Here is a 17,358-nt window from a genome sequence, read left to right on the forward strand (position 1 = left end):
TCACAGCTCAAAATACCTTATATTGTGAAAATAATCCAGTAGCAGAATTATTTTTTAAAATGTTTGTCCCCTTTTGTTCAATTTTTCTCTCTCAGAATAGATAGTTGAAATATCATATTGTTTTTGTTCTTAACATCAGCCATATCATACATATTGCATACCAGGGATTTTTCCTGCCTTACATCGAATGCAATATTGAAAGCATTCATTATAAATAAGCACATTGTCTTGGAGCGTGTTTCCTTTAGAAGCAAAATCTCTGCAGCAAAAATGTCTGCACATATCATGGCATCAGATTTGCATGGCTGGACTTAAAATCTTTCTTTGGTTCTGCACTCCTTCCATTTCTGGAAAAGCAGTTGTTTCTTCCTTAGCTATTATCAGATATGTCCAGCAGATCAAGAGTCATTAGTGCAATACAGTCTCTTTAAATCTTCATTCATAGTACACCACCTTTTCTTCATTGAGAAAACTTTACCACTGAATTAGAGAGGCCTAAACCACTAAATGGAGTGGCCAAAACTAAAATACTTGCTAGGCTAAATAAAGAAGGGTAAAAAGGTAGTGCAAATACATAACATAAAACAATTCTTTATCAATCATATGTATAATACAATGCAGCACTATTAATGACAATTCTAGACTCACAGTTCTCAGTCTCATATCATAAATAACAGTTATAGATAAATTAAATACAGCAAATTATTACATTTAAACCGGGCTAATGAAAAAGTTTCTTCATTAGGATAATACACTAAACAAAATTAACAAATTGCATCAGTTATCTATCACAAGTGACTTAGAGTATAACAACATGTTACATATTTGAATTTGAGTGTTTTTATTTTTTGTCTAAAACAAAAATCTTATAACATCTATACCATATAACAAACTGTAGCTCATCTTATTAAGAGACAAATCTTTTAAATGTCTTTAAGATATTACAACAGTTTATACAGACTAATGGTTCTAATGTATAACTGAACAATCAATTTAGCTATGTGCATTATCACTGAGCATTAACCTTAATACATTGATGTAATAACAAATCTTCATAAAATCAATCACTTAACAGATACATATGCATACAGTACATGTTCTAATACATTTTGTAATTACTGAAGTGATAATAATAATTATTTGACATACATCAATATATGTAAACCCTCTAAACTGTATTTTATATGAAGACTAGAAAAATAAATCAGTCTAGTTTAATATGGCAACATTTAATTTTTTTGCATTTCTCATTTAAACATTTTATTATACAGGATGTTATGCCCTTACACTTGCACTAATCAGCCTGCAAGAAACTAATTCCAATACCTGCTGTTCATTAATTTATGATTGATAAGCTATTTCTTACAGCTTTGTATAGAAAAACAGTTTGTGTTTTTCATCCGTTGGTCACTGGATTTGCTGAATCTGGAAAAAACAACATCTATAGATCTAAATTATACTTTTATGCTTATCTTTTCTTTAAATTCAGATTTTAAAATTCTTAACTTTTTGACTGACCATGCTACAGGCTATTCTAAGATTCATCTAGGTCAATAAGCCATGGCTTTATTTAAACTGTGCATCTGTTTGCAGGCTTCAAAGACACAGACCAGGCACAGATTGTGTTATCAATCATCAGTCGTGATCACTGTTGGCTTTACTTGCAGATATTCACATGTATTAAAATTAAATTTGAATATGATCCCCTATTACTAAAACAATTATGTTATTATATTATTATATGGGACGTCTCCCATCTTCTAGAGTTTTTTGGTTCACAGTTTTGATTAGTCAGCTGACAAACACAGAAGCACATGCTGTTAGATTACAAATGACATATAAACGCATCTGCCACCCCAGACTCTGAATAAGTAAATAAATACTCTTTTATTTTTCTTTGCTAGATTTTATCCCCCTTCATACCCAAGCAAATTACTTAGCTAAGGCAGAAGTTCTTTAAACCACATTCAGCACACTGCAGAAAGCAACTGTTCACAAACAAACAACCTTCACTCTTTGCAGTCATTTCTACACACTTAGCAATTGCTTCATTCTTTCAAATATCTTCACATATTCTCATACTCACGTTCTCTTTTACAATTACATTTCATTCACAGAATAAAGTTCTCTATCACACGTGCTATAAACTCACTTAAGGTTGTGCTTGTTTTTTTTTATTATTATTTATATTGTTTCACCGTTCAATGCACTTAAACGCGTCTTTTCCTTCATACCTATTATTACGATCAAACAAGTTCTCAGGCCGCAAGCTGGTACTACGTTAACTAAATTAGGAGTATATCTTACCTCAATTTCATATGCACTAGTCTCCATATCATGAAAATTCCGTGGTGAACCCAGATTCAGCAACAATGAGGAAAAATATTTTCCATGGCGATCCCTAGTTCGGCGACAGCGAGGATAATCCACTAATCGGAAAATCACACAGCACAATTCCACAACAAGAAAGTATTCCCAGAAAAAGTTACGCAGTCACAAAGAATATCCTGACTCAATAAGGAAAATATACGTGCTTAAACCTTTATCGGACAAGTGTGCTAACCACTGCGCCACCATACTCTTTACCTTTATAGTTCCTAAAATACACAACCTCCATTCACACACATCAGACACATTCTGCTTCTTGCCAAAACGTGTCTCCCTTCTCATTCAATATTATAAAAAAGAGCATTTTTCCTTTAAACTTGATCAGGGTTTAAAAGGAAAAATGTTTTGCCCGTTTACAAGCTTTAAACAACAGTGGAGACATTTTTATTTGCTTTAAACCAATTAAGCATATCGATAATTATCTTTCTTTGTCATGTGAGAAATTGTCTCATTTTTAAATCCACATTATTCCAATTAATACCTTCTTACGAGTATGGCCAGTACTCACAAGAGGTAACCGAGACATGCTTCTTATTGCAAAGTTAAAAACTAAATGTATTTATTCTTTTCCATTTTTTTAAGTTAGAGCTCTTTTACATTTTAGTACTATATGTGTACACCATTTTACAGTTTCTTTTTAAAACACTAGCTTATAACGTAGGTTCGTAATTTAAGCTATATTTATAAAATGATTTAATTAATTTTGTGTGTTTTAGCATACAGCAAATACTTTAATAGTGCAATATTATTGGGGTTAAGGGATTGCCAAACTGGGCAGCTTTCAGACTGCTTTTTAACAGGCGGACGAACCGTGTATTTTATGTTACATTGGGCTGCTATTATGCCATTAAAGATTTCTACAATTTATTTTAGCAAGTGCGATCGAGCCTTTATGGATTTTATCGCTGTGTGCTTTATTTTCATCTTTTAAGTTTTTCAGCCCCGCTGGATTATTCGTCAAACGGCAAGATGAGTGCATTGCTTGCATGTCTGTCTGCCTGCCTCAACTCTAAAAATAACGAGCAGTTCTTTATAGCTTTTACAAAATATTGTTTCTAATGGCTAGCGATGTAATTTATTTAAATAACAGTGTTCCCCAACACAGCATTTACTTTTTCAGGCAGGTTTTGGACTTCATACGGCAGCTGATTAACCTGTGCTGCCCATGTGAGCGCAATTTTATTTTTACAGAACAACCTGTCTTGTGCTATAAGTTTAAAACTGTTGTTTTATGATTTATTGTGCCCGACTTAGTTTCGTCTTTTTAGTACCACATTTATAATCATGCTTTGGACTTTTAATTCCAACTTGCATAGTGTGGTTAGCAGACGCTACCACAAGTTGTCGGCAGCTGTCTGTTATTTTTTTTTTCTTTCTTGCCCCATGCACTGTGGCGCATATTACAAGACCGCCTCTTGTGCTTTCACAGGATTAATTAATATCCCCTTCAAGTCAGAGCCAGGCATTTAAAGCCAGTTTTACTCGGTAACGAGCATTCATGACTGTGCACACAACCACCAAATATATTCAATATTTTGACCGAGTCCCTCCATGTCATCATTAGAAGCATATTCTATATATATATATATATATATATATATATATATATATATATATATATATATATATATATATATATATATAATACTAATAAAAGGCAAAGCCCTCACTGACTGACTGACTGACTCACTCACTCACTCACTGACTCATCACTAATTCTCCAACTTCTCGTGTAAGTAGAAGGCTGAAATTTGGCAGGCTCATTCCTTGCAGCTTACTTACAAAATTTGGGCAGGTTTCATTTTACGCATAATGGTCATAACTGTAACCTATTTTTCTGCATATACTGTAATGGAGTTCAGCTGGATGGCCGTGGGGGACGGAGTATCATGTGACATCATCACGCCTCCCACATAATCACGTGAACTGACTGTGAGCACAGGACGTAGAAAACAAGGAAGAGCTCCAAAAAGCGCTGAAGAAAACCTGCATTATACAATTGAGAAGGCAGAGAAACAATAAGAAGCGAGCGAGTGAAGCATATTCATGAGTGCAGCTATTGTGGAAACAAAGCACGGTGTAAACCGTAAGTTTAAATTAAGTTTATAGACACGCTCCCACTGCCGTTTCTCATGCGCAGTGAGGCATACAAGCATATTCATGACTGCACCTACTTCGGAAACAAAGCACGGTGTAAACCTAAAGTTTAAATTAAGTTCATAGAAAGGCTGCCGCTGGCGTTTGTCATGCCCATGACTAATGCGGGATACAAGTTTAATGAGAGGACGCAGGGTATAAACGAGAGTTTTGATCACTTTGTAACAAAGTTAAAATTGCTGGTGAGGGGCTGTGCACCAGTACTCACAGAAAAATCCACAAGTTAATACACACGCTGTCTCTAGAGTTTCTACACGCTCTGAATTCTCCAGGCACTACTTACAAAAGGTTACATTGACAATCATGTTACGTTATTTTTAAAATGTTTCCTTTTCTTAGCACAAGCACAGCTGAGAAGCTTTGATGCATGTGCTCCATAACGCGTTAAAAAATAACGCATTTAATCACACTTTGCATTCCAAGCAAAGGGGAAGTTCTCTCAATGCATGATACTGCGGAAACAAAGCACGGCGTAAACCAAAACTTTACATTAAGTTTATAGACACACTCCCGCTGCTGTTTGTCATGCCTACCACGAATGACGGTATTCGCGAGATACAAGTTTACAGAGAAGACACGAGGTATAAACGAGACTTTGGATCACTTTGAAACGGAGTTAAAATTGCTGTAGCAAGAAACTGAGCGAAACGTTAATGTTTAACTTTTAATAACTTATAGACTACATTTTATTTTTTTCCCTTGCACTCAGTGAGCGAGGCCAATGACCTCCAAAGAGCGCGGAGACTTTTGATCACGTCAACGTGTCTGCAAAAAGTGGCGTCTCCTGACCTGCAAAAATACTATTAAAGTCAAGCAGCCTGTGTTGCACTTATACTCTTAACACTGCAGAGGACACAAAACTAATTTTCTTTAATTGCTGGTGATGCCGGTAAGGCATATTACCAGAGGCAGAAATTTGGACGATCACATAGAAAATGTGATTTCTATACCACAGACATCGTGTTGCGCCTTTCAAAAGGGATCTACTACCGAGAGATGATTCTTATACATTTTAGCTGCTGCTGGTACTACTTACCTGTTGTACTATACCGTCTTTAAAATGTAGTTTACCCGAAACCACTCCAGTAGTGCTCAATGTATCTTTATTTCTTAAAACGTTAATGTCTTACTGTTTAATAACTTATAGACTACATTTTTTTTTTCACTTGCACTCAGTCACCACAGCTATACACACACATATAGACACATACATGTATATACACATATATAATTTGTGTGTGTGTATATATATATATATATATATGTGTGTATGAAGCGTGGGTTTTTATATATATATATATATATATATATATATATATATATATATATATATATACACAGTAATCCTCGCTATATCAGCCGACTTTCAGCTTCACTCTATCGCGGATTTTAAATGTAAGCACATCTAAATATATATCACTGATTTTTCGCTTGTTCGCGGATTTCTGCAGACAATGGGTCTTTTAATTTATGGTACATGCTTCCTCAGTTTGTTTGCCCTGTTGATTTCATACAAGGGACGCTATTGGTGGATGGCTTAGAAGCTACCCAATCAGAGCATGTATTACATATTAACTAAAACTCCTCAATGCTATAAGATATGCATCCCGCGTGGAGCTTGATTGTTTGCTTGTCTCTCTCTGCCTCTATCTCACCCTCTCTGACATTCTCTGCGCCTGACTGAGGGGCTGTGAGCAGAGGTGCTGTTTGCACAGAAGCTGTTTGCCTAGTGGATACGGACGCACCTCTAAGAAATGCCGCTTTATCGCGGTGCTTTCGGCATATTTTAAAGCACACGTAGTGATTTTTTGATTGTTTGCTTTAATCTCTCTCTCTCTCTGACGTTCTCTGCGCCTGACGGAGGAGATGTGAGCAGAGGAGCTGTTTGCACAGAGGCTGTTTGCTTAGAAGATACTGACGCTCCTCTAAAAATGCCGCGGCAAACTTAAAAGCACACGTATTGATTTTTGATTGTTTGCTTTTCTTTGCGAGCGCTCTCTCTCTCTCTGAAATTCTCTGCTCCTGAAGAGAAGATCTATTTGCATTCTTTTAATTGTGAGAAAGAACTGTCATCTCTGTCTTGTCATGGAGCACAGTTTAAACTTTTGACTAAAGGGTGTTTATTTCATGTCTTGAGGGCTCTAATAATGTTAACAGTGTGGGAGAGTTTATAAGGGCTTAAAATATATAAAAATAACTACACAAACATATGGTTTCTATTTCTCGGATTTTCACCTATCGCGGGTGGGTCTGGAACGCAACCCCCGCGATCGAGGAGGGATTATGCGGGGGTGGGGTGTGTTTGGGCTCGTGAACGCGGCTGAGATAATAAAACTTGACAAAAAAAAAACAAAGCTAACCTTTACAAGTATCATAAATTACACCGGCTGTTACAGACTGAAATCAAATGTATGTTTTTATTCTAAAATAATAAGAGTAAGAGCAGTTTACTTCTCAAAACGGAGTGGTGCAGGATCGAATTTGCGACCTTTTGATTCCCAGTCAGCAGCTGATTTTATTGCGTCACAGAGGCAGTCATAATAAACGGGTGTCAATGTTGTATGTTAAGGCGGCTTTTTGATTCTGCAGTTATATTTTTGAATAAAAGCGCAATTTTTGTGTTAGATTTATATCTTTTGTTAAAGTATTTCTTTGATACTTCAGGCTTCATGCATTATATAGTTTATGCCTACATTTTGTCATCTACTAGTAGAATATAAAAAACGTTTCTGTTTTAACAATGTGTTTACACAGATTACTGTAGAAACGGAACAGACATGAAATGTGTGTGTTCCAAACAACAAATCTATTATTTCCACTCTAAAACTGCACTTCACTCCCAGAAAATCAATCAAGGCATGAGCTGGGAGAAGTTTGTCCACGTTCTAAGTCGGTGGGGGGATGGAATAGCCGGCTGCTTGCAGTCTGATTTTTATCAGCACATTTAGATGACAAAAGACGCTGCTGGAGAGCTGTAAACGATTTTAAGAAGCGATTTAAGGTGGGACGGATTTACGAGTTTTTTTTGTAGGCTCTGGTAATTCTAGTGTTAAGTAAACATCACTGCACCACTATAACATGCGTCAATGATTCTCCATCAGGAACTATACCCCCGGACCTTGGGAGATGACCTTCGATGGCTATTCTGCGAAGGGGAATTGGAAAGAATGTTGGTGGCAATTCTCTAAGGGAGAATCTGGGATTACTGATTCTCCCTGTGATCATTCTGGATCTTGAGGACACAAAAAAAGGCAAAACTGGATCAAGAAAAATAAAAGTTTTAACATCCACTGACCTAGACCAATTCACCTTTGCATCTTCAGCCAATGGCACTCTACATAACTTCCAGTCAGAAAGCATGTCAAACTTAAAAACTTCAGTTGCTCTCTCACACTATGCCTATTTGGAGTTGGTTTCCACAAAGGGTTTGCTTTGAAATGTCAAGGCTTCACTCTCATAAAATAAGGTGCTTTTTGCTCAACAATTTAACCAAAAACCTTCATACCTCAACAACTGCCTTAATTTAAATAACAATTCCATTAAAATTTTTTGAATTAGAAAGAAAATTCTTTTGACACAATTATTTTGGAGAAGTGATTGTAAAACTCTCAAGTATGGCTTACAGATTGCATTTTTTCAACACACGTAAGGTTTACACATTCACATCTCTTAATAGGATGAGTGTTGCTGAAGTATCAGCTGGGAAGCATCAAACAAGTCAATATTGTTTTTTTGGATTGGTGAGGTATTGCATTGTTTCATTTCAGCAAGTGAGATTCCTCTATACTATAATTAAACAATGTGAAGGCAGGAACGTCAGCTGTATTAAACTTTCATGCACATTAATACAGCCATTTGTTTTGGTCCTCTCCTCTCAATGTGCTTTTAAACAAACATTTTAGGCAGTGACTGAAAACTTCTTTTTTTTACTTGGTACATGATTGCAATAAATGTCCCAAGTGTGTGCTTGTACTTGTTCCAGAAGTGAGTAAAGTTAACGCTTGAAGGAGGCTGCCATCACAAACTAAGAAGAATTTCAGATATTACTCTTAGATGAAGCCACATTAAATGTAATTTTCATTAGTTTCATAAAGAACTTACACATATTCCAATTAAACACATTAAAACAAAATCTCCAAAGGTATTAACTATGAACATTCTTTTCTGTTGCTAGTTATGAAGCTCAAGAGTTTGCCAGTGAATTTCTGAATGTTTGATTCCATCACATCTCATGTCTCAATCACACAAACAAGGAAGCACTTTATAAATGTAAGAAAAAATGTGGCATGCCAGATTGATAGCAACAAAGAGAGTGAATTATGAGCTAGAGAAATTGAAGTATTCCATACAGCAAAACACTGAACCATGCACCCTTCTTCTTCTGATAGTGATCTATAGAAGATGTGCTTATGATGAAAGTTTTATCACACCTGAAAACAGCTTTACAGTTGAGTAAATAATCCATTGTTATATTAGCCAGAGTAATATGGAATTCTGTTTAAAGGGTTTAAAGACCAAAAGCTCTGTTTATCTTATCTAAGTAACATTTTTGCACTCCTCATTTTCAACAAGTGGTCAGATGACAGCAGTCGGGAACTTATATCTCCTTATTTTTTATGAATAGCTGTTGCTGAGTAACAGAAGGGTAAAGTAATATGCCACACACAAGCCAAAAATCAGCTTTTTTCACTTGACACTGGAGAGCTCTTGATGATCAAAAGGTCAGCTTTAATGTGACCCAATTCAGGTTTGTATACTTGTGGTCACTTTTTGTTCTTCAACAAAAACAAGTGGCAGAAAGGTACTGTCAAACCAGAACTGTTGTGACCTGTAAGTGTGAAGTTTGAAATATGTTCAGTCATTATATGCAAATTTAATAGAGCATGCATTACACTGATGATATTTGCCAACTGAATAAAAAAATTGTTTTATAATAGGAATCTGAGATTAAACTGGTGAAGTTTCTTCCGGAATTGCTTGCCCTACAGAAGGAGTTGGTGAAAAAGTTCCAGAATGTGACAGATATCAACAACTGTACAATTGCACAATTCATTAAAAGTGACTTAGCAGGTAAAATGTTAATTATTCACCTATTGTTTTAGAAGATTAAAATTAAATTGCTACTTCGTATATTTCTAAAAGTATTGTAAATTTATCAACTTCAGTATTATTTCTCTTAAGGTGCTCTATAAACAAGAATAAAATATACTGTGACTTCTTGCTGGAGGCTACAGTTGTAAGAATATCATTCTATTAGCAATTTAATTACTCCTTGTTACATCTTGCTTCATTGCTTTTATGTGTGTTTTTTTATGGCCCTTGCAGTTCCAAACATAACCACAGATGGCAAATTGCTGTGAGGAATCATATCCAATGTTTATTTTAAGTGGTTGATTACCCCACCTTTGTATACAACAGGAAATTATTCCTACCACAGACTATGTTGTACAACATGTTAATGTATCATTATTAAAGTATTTAATAGGTCAAGTTTCCATGTGGACATAACATTTTCAAACAAGAACTGATACACTTTATTTGTTTATCTTGTATCTTGTTGTTTAGTTTTCTGTTATCTTTGTTTTAAAATAAGAAAAATCCCCAAGTGCAGTACTAATTGTTATCATTACATTAATGGGTTTTCAAAATCATGAATAAATTTAGTATATTTTTGTGGCAGTTGAACATGTACAGAATTAATCTTGTTCAGAATGTTTTTTTTTTTTGCAAAAAAGAAATAAAAGTTATTTGTGTTTTTTTTTACATTTAGAATCAACACGAGACTTGTACAAGAGAAGAATACAGAACTTTCTGACAATATGGAATCAGCTGAGAGCCTCTTTGGCTACTAATGGTAAGTATTCAGGTTTCTGTTTTTAACTACTGAATTCAAGCTTTTAATAAAAAAAGACATATCTAAAAATGACAATAGCATTTTATTAAAAACCTTCTGACTAATGCAGAAAAGCAATGGACATTTTTACTCACTACTGTCTCTAAAGTTTACTTAGAATGGTAAAAGAAGGAAAGAACATTCCTTGGCCAGTAGTTTTGTTCACAGAAACACCTTGTTAATGAGAGAAATCAGAGGAGAATGTCCAAGTTTACTCAAGGTAATAGAATGGCCAGAAATGTTCATGTAACTCTGTATAATAATGTTATGCAAATTAGTATGTCATTCAATCATTTGCTAACCCTCTTAGTCATGAACAGCATCGTGGGTAGGAACAAACCATTGACAAAGGCTTCAGTCAATCCCATACCAAACTCACATACACACACACCCACAGCCACACACACGGGTCTATTTAGTATTGCCATTCCATCTAACCTGCTTATCTTTGGTCTTTGAAAGTAAACCCATTCAAACTCACGGAGAATATGCAAACACCACTCAGGGAGGATCCATGACTCAAACACACGTCTCCTAATTTCGAGGCATCAGTGCTACTACTCCTCCACCATGCCATCCCTACTTTAGTATGTGTTTATCCTAATTAGTATGTTAATTTATGTAAATAATGTATGCTTTAATTATTTTTGTCATTGCATTATAGCTTGTGTAAGCAAACTGGGCCTGTAGTAAACGGAAGAGTACTATGCAAAAAAAAATGAATTCCAAAAAAATGTATTTAAAAAAAAATAAGTGTGTATAAAGAATTTATGCTTACAGACCACATCGACCTATTTATTACTGACTATACTATGCTCTGGAGTTTGCTTTGATTGTAGAAAGTCCCTTAGATGCTTATCTTAGCTTGGCACTTTCTTTTAATTACCTGCAATTTTTGTTTTTTTGAGTAAAGGAGCACTTTAGTAACGTTTATCCTTAACAGTTGCAGAAGAACTTGTTTTACAGAAGCAGCTCATATCCAATCCCCTTACTCATGACATAGTGTTTAAACACTTTGATCATGTCAGCTCTCTGGCAGTCTTGTCACTTATTTGTCTAATTGATGACCGTTATGAATTCACAATAGGGCTGTGAAATTAGCAGTATACAGTGCATCCGGAAAGTATTCACAGTATTCACTTTTTCCACATTTTGATATGTTACAGCCTTATTCCAAAATGGATTAAATTCATTTTTTTTCCTCAGAATTCTACACACAACACCCCATAATGACAACGTGAAAAATGTTTACTTGAGGTTTTTGCAAATTTATTAAAAATAAAAAAAAAACAGAGAAATCACATGTACATAAGTATTCACTGCCTTTGCCATGAAGCTCAAAATTGAGCTTAGGTGCATCCTGTTTCCCCTGATCATCTTTGAGATGTTTCTGCAGCTTAATTGGAGTCCACCTGTGGTAAATTCAGTTGATTGGATATGATTTGGAAAGGCACACACCTGTCTATATAAGGTCCCACAGTTGACAGTTCATGTCAGATCACAAACCAAGCATGAAGTCAAAGGAATTGCCTGTAGACCTCCAAGACAGAATTTTCTTGAGGCACAAATCTGGGGAAGGTTACAGAAAAATTTTTGCTGCTTTGAAGGTCCCAATGAGCACAGTGGCCTCCATCATCTGTAAGTGGAAGAAGTTCGAAACCACCAGGACTCTTCTTGGAGCTGGCCGGCCATCTAAACTGAGCGATCGGGGCAGAAGGGCCTTAGTCAGGGAGGTGACCAAGAACCCGATGGTCACTCTGTCAGAGCTCCAGAGGTCCTCTGTGGAGAGAGGAGAACCTTCCAGAAGGACAACCATCTCTGCAGCAATCCACCAATCAGGCCTGTATGGTAGAGTGGCCAGACGGAAGCTACTCCTTAGTAAAAGGCACATGGCAGCCTGCCTGGAGTTTGCCAAAAGGCACCTGAAGGACTCTCAGACCATGAGAAACAAAATTCTCTGATCTGATGAGACAAAGATTGAACTCTTTGGTTTGAATGCCAGGCGTCACGTTTGGAGGAATCCAGGCACCGCGCATCACCAGGCCAATACCATCCCTATAGTGAAGCATGGTGGTGGCAGCATCATGCTGTGGGGATGTTTTTCAGTGGCAGGAACTCTGAGACTAGTCAGGATAAAGAGAAAGAGAGGCATCCTGGATGAAAACCTGCTCCAGAGTGCTGTTGACCTCAGACTGGGGCGACAGTTCATCTTTCAGCAGGACAACGACCCTAAGCACATAGCCAAGATATCAAAGGAGTGGCTTCGGGACAACTCTGTGAATGTCCTTCAGTGGCCCAGCCAGATCCCAGGCTTGAATCCAATTGAACATCTCTGGAGAAATCTTAAAATGGCTGTGCACCCAACCTAATGGAGCTTGAGAGGTGCTGCAAAGAGGAATGGGCGAAACTGGCCAAGGATAGGTGTGCCAAGCTTGTGGCGTCATATTCAAAAAGACTTGAGGCTGTAATTGCTGCCAAAGGTGCATCGACAAAGTATTAAGCAAAGGCTGTGAATACTTATGTCATGTGATTTCTCAGTTTTTTTATTTTTAATAAATTTGCAAAAACCTCAAGTAAACTTTTTTCACGTTGTCATTATGTGGGAAAAGTGATGCGCTGTGAATACTTTCCGGATCCACTGTATGTATAAAATATGTATATAGTAGAATGTGTGAAAAAGAAAGAGCAGTGCCCCTTTGTACCTTTAATGCATGTAAGAAAAATAAATACAATCTCTTGTGATTACTGAAATTCATTAGTTAATTATAATTAAGCAGTCTAGCAAAACAGAAGTAATAAAAACATTGCCAGTACGCAATAAATATGGTATTTGGGGCCCAAGTTGATACTTTGAAGCATGGGATTCCATGTGAGTGCTGCTGGAATAATCAGGCAGTGAGGCAATGAATTAATAGCATATGAGACTAAAGTAAACTCATAAAAAAGATGACATTTACTTTCCTTTTTCTTAACATTTGATCAGCCATTTAAGATGTAGAAGTTGCAAAAATCAATATCTCCAAAATGAAAGCAGTATTTTAAAAATAGTTATTATTAAGCTGTTGTAATTAAAAAAGAGAAACTGAAATGCAGCAGTTTTTATTGAGAAAGAAATCTAGTTTATGCATACTGTGATGGATTCTTAATAGTTCTGACATAAAATATTTCAGGGTTTAAGAGTGAAACTGAATTGAATTAGAACATGAAGTATAATTTAAGTCACAAAACATGTGTGATGGGATGAATTTATAAACCAGAAAATCGCTTTTACTTATGATGGCACAATTTAAATATTAATGATGATCGAACATGGGAAGCTTCATTTTCATACAATCTTACAAAACTGACACTAAATTTTTTTTGCCAGTGTGAAACACAAAACTTGCTAAAGAGATTTTTCTGCAGTATGTAAAGATTTTTTGAGAATGAATGGAAGGATAATTTTCCAAAATACACAGTATACATTTTAGTCCTGTAGGAAATGTGCACTTTTCACCATCATGTTCATTCTTCATCTGGTCTCATGATTACGCTTAATAAGCTGTAGTGGAAGCAAATATAATTGTGTGTTAACTAATTAGGCTCTGCATACTTCTTTGTTTGGTATATATTAATTGCAAATAACTTATGAAAATTCAACACATGATTGCCTTATCCCTCCCTATTTTTATGATACCTGTATTGCATACATAACATTCATGAAAAATTGCATAGCACCAGGGCACAAAGGAAGACTGCAAATCATCAGAGTAAGCTTATGGTCCTAAAGGTAAAATAAGGATGTTAATATTAAATTTCTGTCTGTTATTTAGTTCTTGAATCTATCCTGCGTTCACTTAAGTGGGTTAGAAATAACGTTTTCAAAGGTTGAACTCCTAGATGAGTTCCAACAAAACAACACTTTGATGTTGAAACAGGCAACAACATTAATTGCATTAGATGGTCTTGTTTTATCATCTTCTTTAAATAATGTATGTAGAAATTAGTCCAAGTGTACTATTTATCGCAGTTACCTTAAACACTACCATTTGCTTCTGCTTCTCTATGACAATAATGATGACAATTTTTACATTGTAAACATACAGTCATGGCCAAAAGTTTTGACAATGACACGAATGTTGCTTTTCACAAAGTTTGCTGCTTCAATATTTTTAGATCTTTTTGTCAGATGTTTCTATGATATACTGAAATGTAATTACAAGCATTTCATAAGTTTCAAAGGCTTTTATTGACCATTACATTAGGCTTATGCAGAGAGTCAATATTTTCAGTGTTGGCCCTTCTTTTTCAAGACCTCTGCAATTCACCCTGGCATGCTGTCAATCAACTTCTGGGCCAAATCCTGACTGATGGCAGCCCATTATTGCATAATCAATGCTTGGAGTTTGTCAGAATTTGTTGATTTTTGTTTGTCCACCACCTTTTGTGGATTGAACACAAGTTCTCAATGGGATTAAGGTCTTGGGAGGTTCCTGGCTATGGACCCAAAATTTTGATGTTTTGTTCCCCGAGCCACTTAGTTATCACTTTTACCTTATGGCATGGTGCTCCATCACATGCTGGAAAAGGCATTGTTTGTCACCAAACTGTTCTTGGATGGTTAGGAGAAGTGTCTCAGAGGTTGTTTTAGTACTATTATTTATTCATGGCTGTGTTCTTAGGCAAAATTGTGAGTGAGCCCACTCCCTTGGCTGAGAAGCAGCCCCATACATGAGTGGTCTCAGGATGCTTTACTGTTGGCATGACACAGAACTGATGGTACCTCTCCCCTTTTCTTCTCTGGACAATATTTATTCCAGATAACCCAAACAGTCCTCAGCAGTATAATCCCTATACTTTTGCATAATATCAGTCTGTCCCTGCTGTTTTTCTTGGAGAGAAGTGGCTTCTTTGCCTCCCGTCTTAACACCAGGTCATCCTCCAAAAGTCTTTGCCTCACTGTGCGTGTAGATGCACTCACACCTGCCTGCTGCTATTCCTGAGCAAGCTCTGCACTGGTGGTGCCCTGATCCCGCAGCTGAATCAACTTTATAAGACGGTCCTGGCACTTGTTGGACTTTCTTGGCTGCCCTGAAGCCGCCTTCTTAACATCAGTGGAAATGATTTTTGGATTAACTTCATTTTCAGGGCAAAGAGGGACTTTGTAGTTAATTGCAATTCATCTAATCACTCTTCCTAACATTCTGGAGTATATACAAATTGCCGTCATAACAACTGAGGCAGCTAACTTAGTAAAAATTAATATTTGTGTCATTCTCAAAACTTTTGGCCATGACTGTACAGTTGGTGATTTTGGTAATATATGCACAGTGATGACCGATTCAAAGTGACGGAGGCAGGAGCCTTTGTCATTGGGTGGAAAGCGGTGAGCAAGCCAATCACATTAACAGATGAGGCACAACTGATCTGACTAACTGTCACATCTATGGGACATGAGAAAAAAACTGAGTGCACAGAGAAAAATTCTTGCAGACACAGGGAGAATGTGGAATTTGCACATTGATAAGGCAGCAGTACTAACCTTTTTATCACCGTTGTGCTTCAATGAAAATTGTTTTGGTGAATGAAACTTTTTAAACTTGTTTTGTGACGATAATGTATCCTGTTTATTTAGGATACATTTTATTCATATTATGTTTTTCATTGTTGGTGATAATGATTTTGCTAGATTTGCTCCAGTTTAAAAGACTAATTTTATTTTATTAAAAAATACGCAATTGAATATGTGTTGTATTAAAGCCATTAAAATCCAAAAGAGAGAACATTTTTCAGTGATGTAATAATGCTGTTTCAATGATTCTAATGGTGGTTAGCATAAAATGAAAATTCCAGGCCTTGCTTGCTACACAGTAAAACACCTTTAATGCTGTCAACAAAAAATAACTTTTTTGAACAGCACATTTCTTGGGGCTTTGTGTGCCACTGTCATTTTATTTAACATTATAGCATATCATAACCTCACATTCTTTGTAAAACAATATATCAATATATTTTGTTTTTCATTTAATCTTCAATGATCTCTTTATTTTTGTTTTCTATAGGTGAAATTAAAATCCCAGAAGAGTACTGTAATGAAGACTTGAACTTGGAAAGTGATTTTCAGGTGCTGCTGCCAAAGCGTCAAGGCCGGGGTCTGTGCTCCACAGCCTTGGCGAGTTACCTCATTGCTGTTCACAATGAACAGGTCTACAGTGTAGAAAAGTTCATTGGAGAAACACAAAAGTTAGTATTGACTTATTCCACAAACTAAAATCTAAGACTCTTCTGTTTGTTCGGTGAACAGAGGTTGGGTGTTTTTATTAAATAGTTGTACACTTGGTATAAGTATCAGAATTTTTTCTTATTCCATTTTACCACTAGTGCCAGAAACTAGGTTGAACTAAGAAACATGTTTCAGCTTCTGGAACTAACCATGAAAATAGCAGTTACATTTGTTTATAACCCATTTGTGAAACCCATGCCAACTTAGCAGTGCCTCAGTCCAAAGCAGATATTGGCTTATTGGTGAATAATAAAAAGGCTGTCAAAAATGACAATCTTGTGCAAAAATTCAAGTGAGATTATCAAAAGCAAAAAAAAAAAAAGAACTATCAGCAATATTGCAGTTTCCAATTTGTGATAAGTACGTACCCTCCATAACTTAGATTTGGTGTAGTGTACAAGTAACATCTGCTTTATTGTTTCTGTTTGTAATTAAAAAAGCTGGAACCAAAATATCAGCCACATTCTAGCACCTGTTAATAGTAGCCAAACTGCATTATAGTTATCCTTATATTCTTAACACTAGAATTCCTGAAGCCTACGAAAAAACTTGTAATCCTGGCCCACTTTAAATCTCTTCACACCTCTCCATCAGTGTCTTTTGTTTTGTAAATGCGTCGATCAGCACAAGTAGCAAGCAGCCTGCTGTCTTATCCTCC

At 36.1% G+C, this 17,358-nt stretch overlaps 1 protein-coding gene across 3 annotated transcripts in view; it reads left to right on the top strand.

The window, feature by feature from the left end:
• rnf213a (ring finger protein 213a) overlaps positions 1-17,358 on the top strand; it is a 377,172-nt gene that overhangs the window by 348,685 nt on the left and 11,129 nt on the right. For all 3 annotated transcript variants that reach the window (XM_039739973.1, XM_039739975.1, XM_039739974.1), the window contains 3 exons: positions 9,483-9,615; positions 10,316-10,399; positions 16,480-16,660. In XM_039739973.1, the coding sequence (XP_039595907.1) occupies positions 9,483-9,615; positions 10,316-10,399; positions 16,480-16,660 (398 nt within the window). The remainder of the gene's footprint in view (positions 1-9,482; positions 9,616-10,315; positions 10,400-16,479; positions 16,661-17,358) is intronic.

The sequence above is a fragment of the Polypterus senegalus genome, chromosome 17 (assembly GCF_016835505.1).
Source record: "Polypterus senegalus isolate Bchr_013 chromosome 17, ASM1683550v1, whole genome shotgun sequence".
Taxonomy (NCBI): Eukaryota; Metazoa; Chordata; class Cladistia; order Polypteriformes; family Polypteridae; genus Polypterus; species Polypterus senegalus.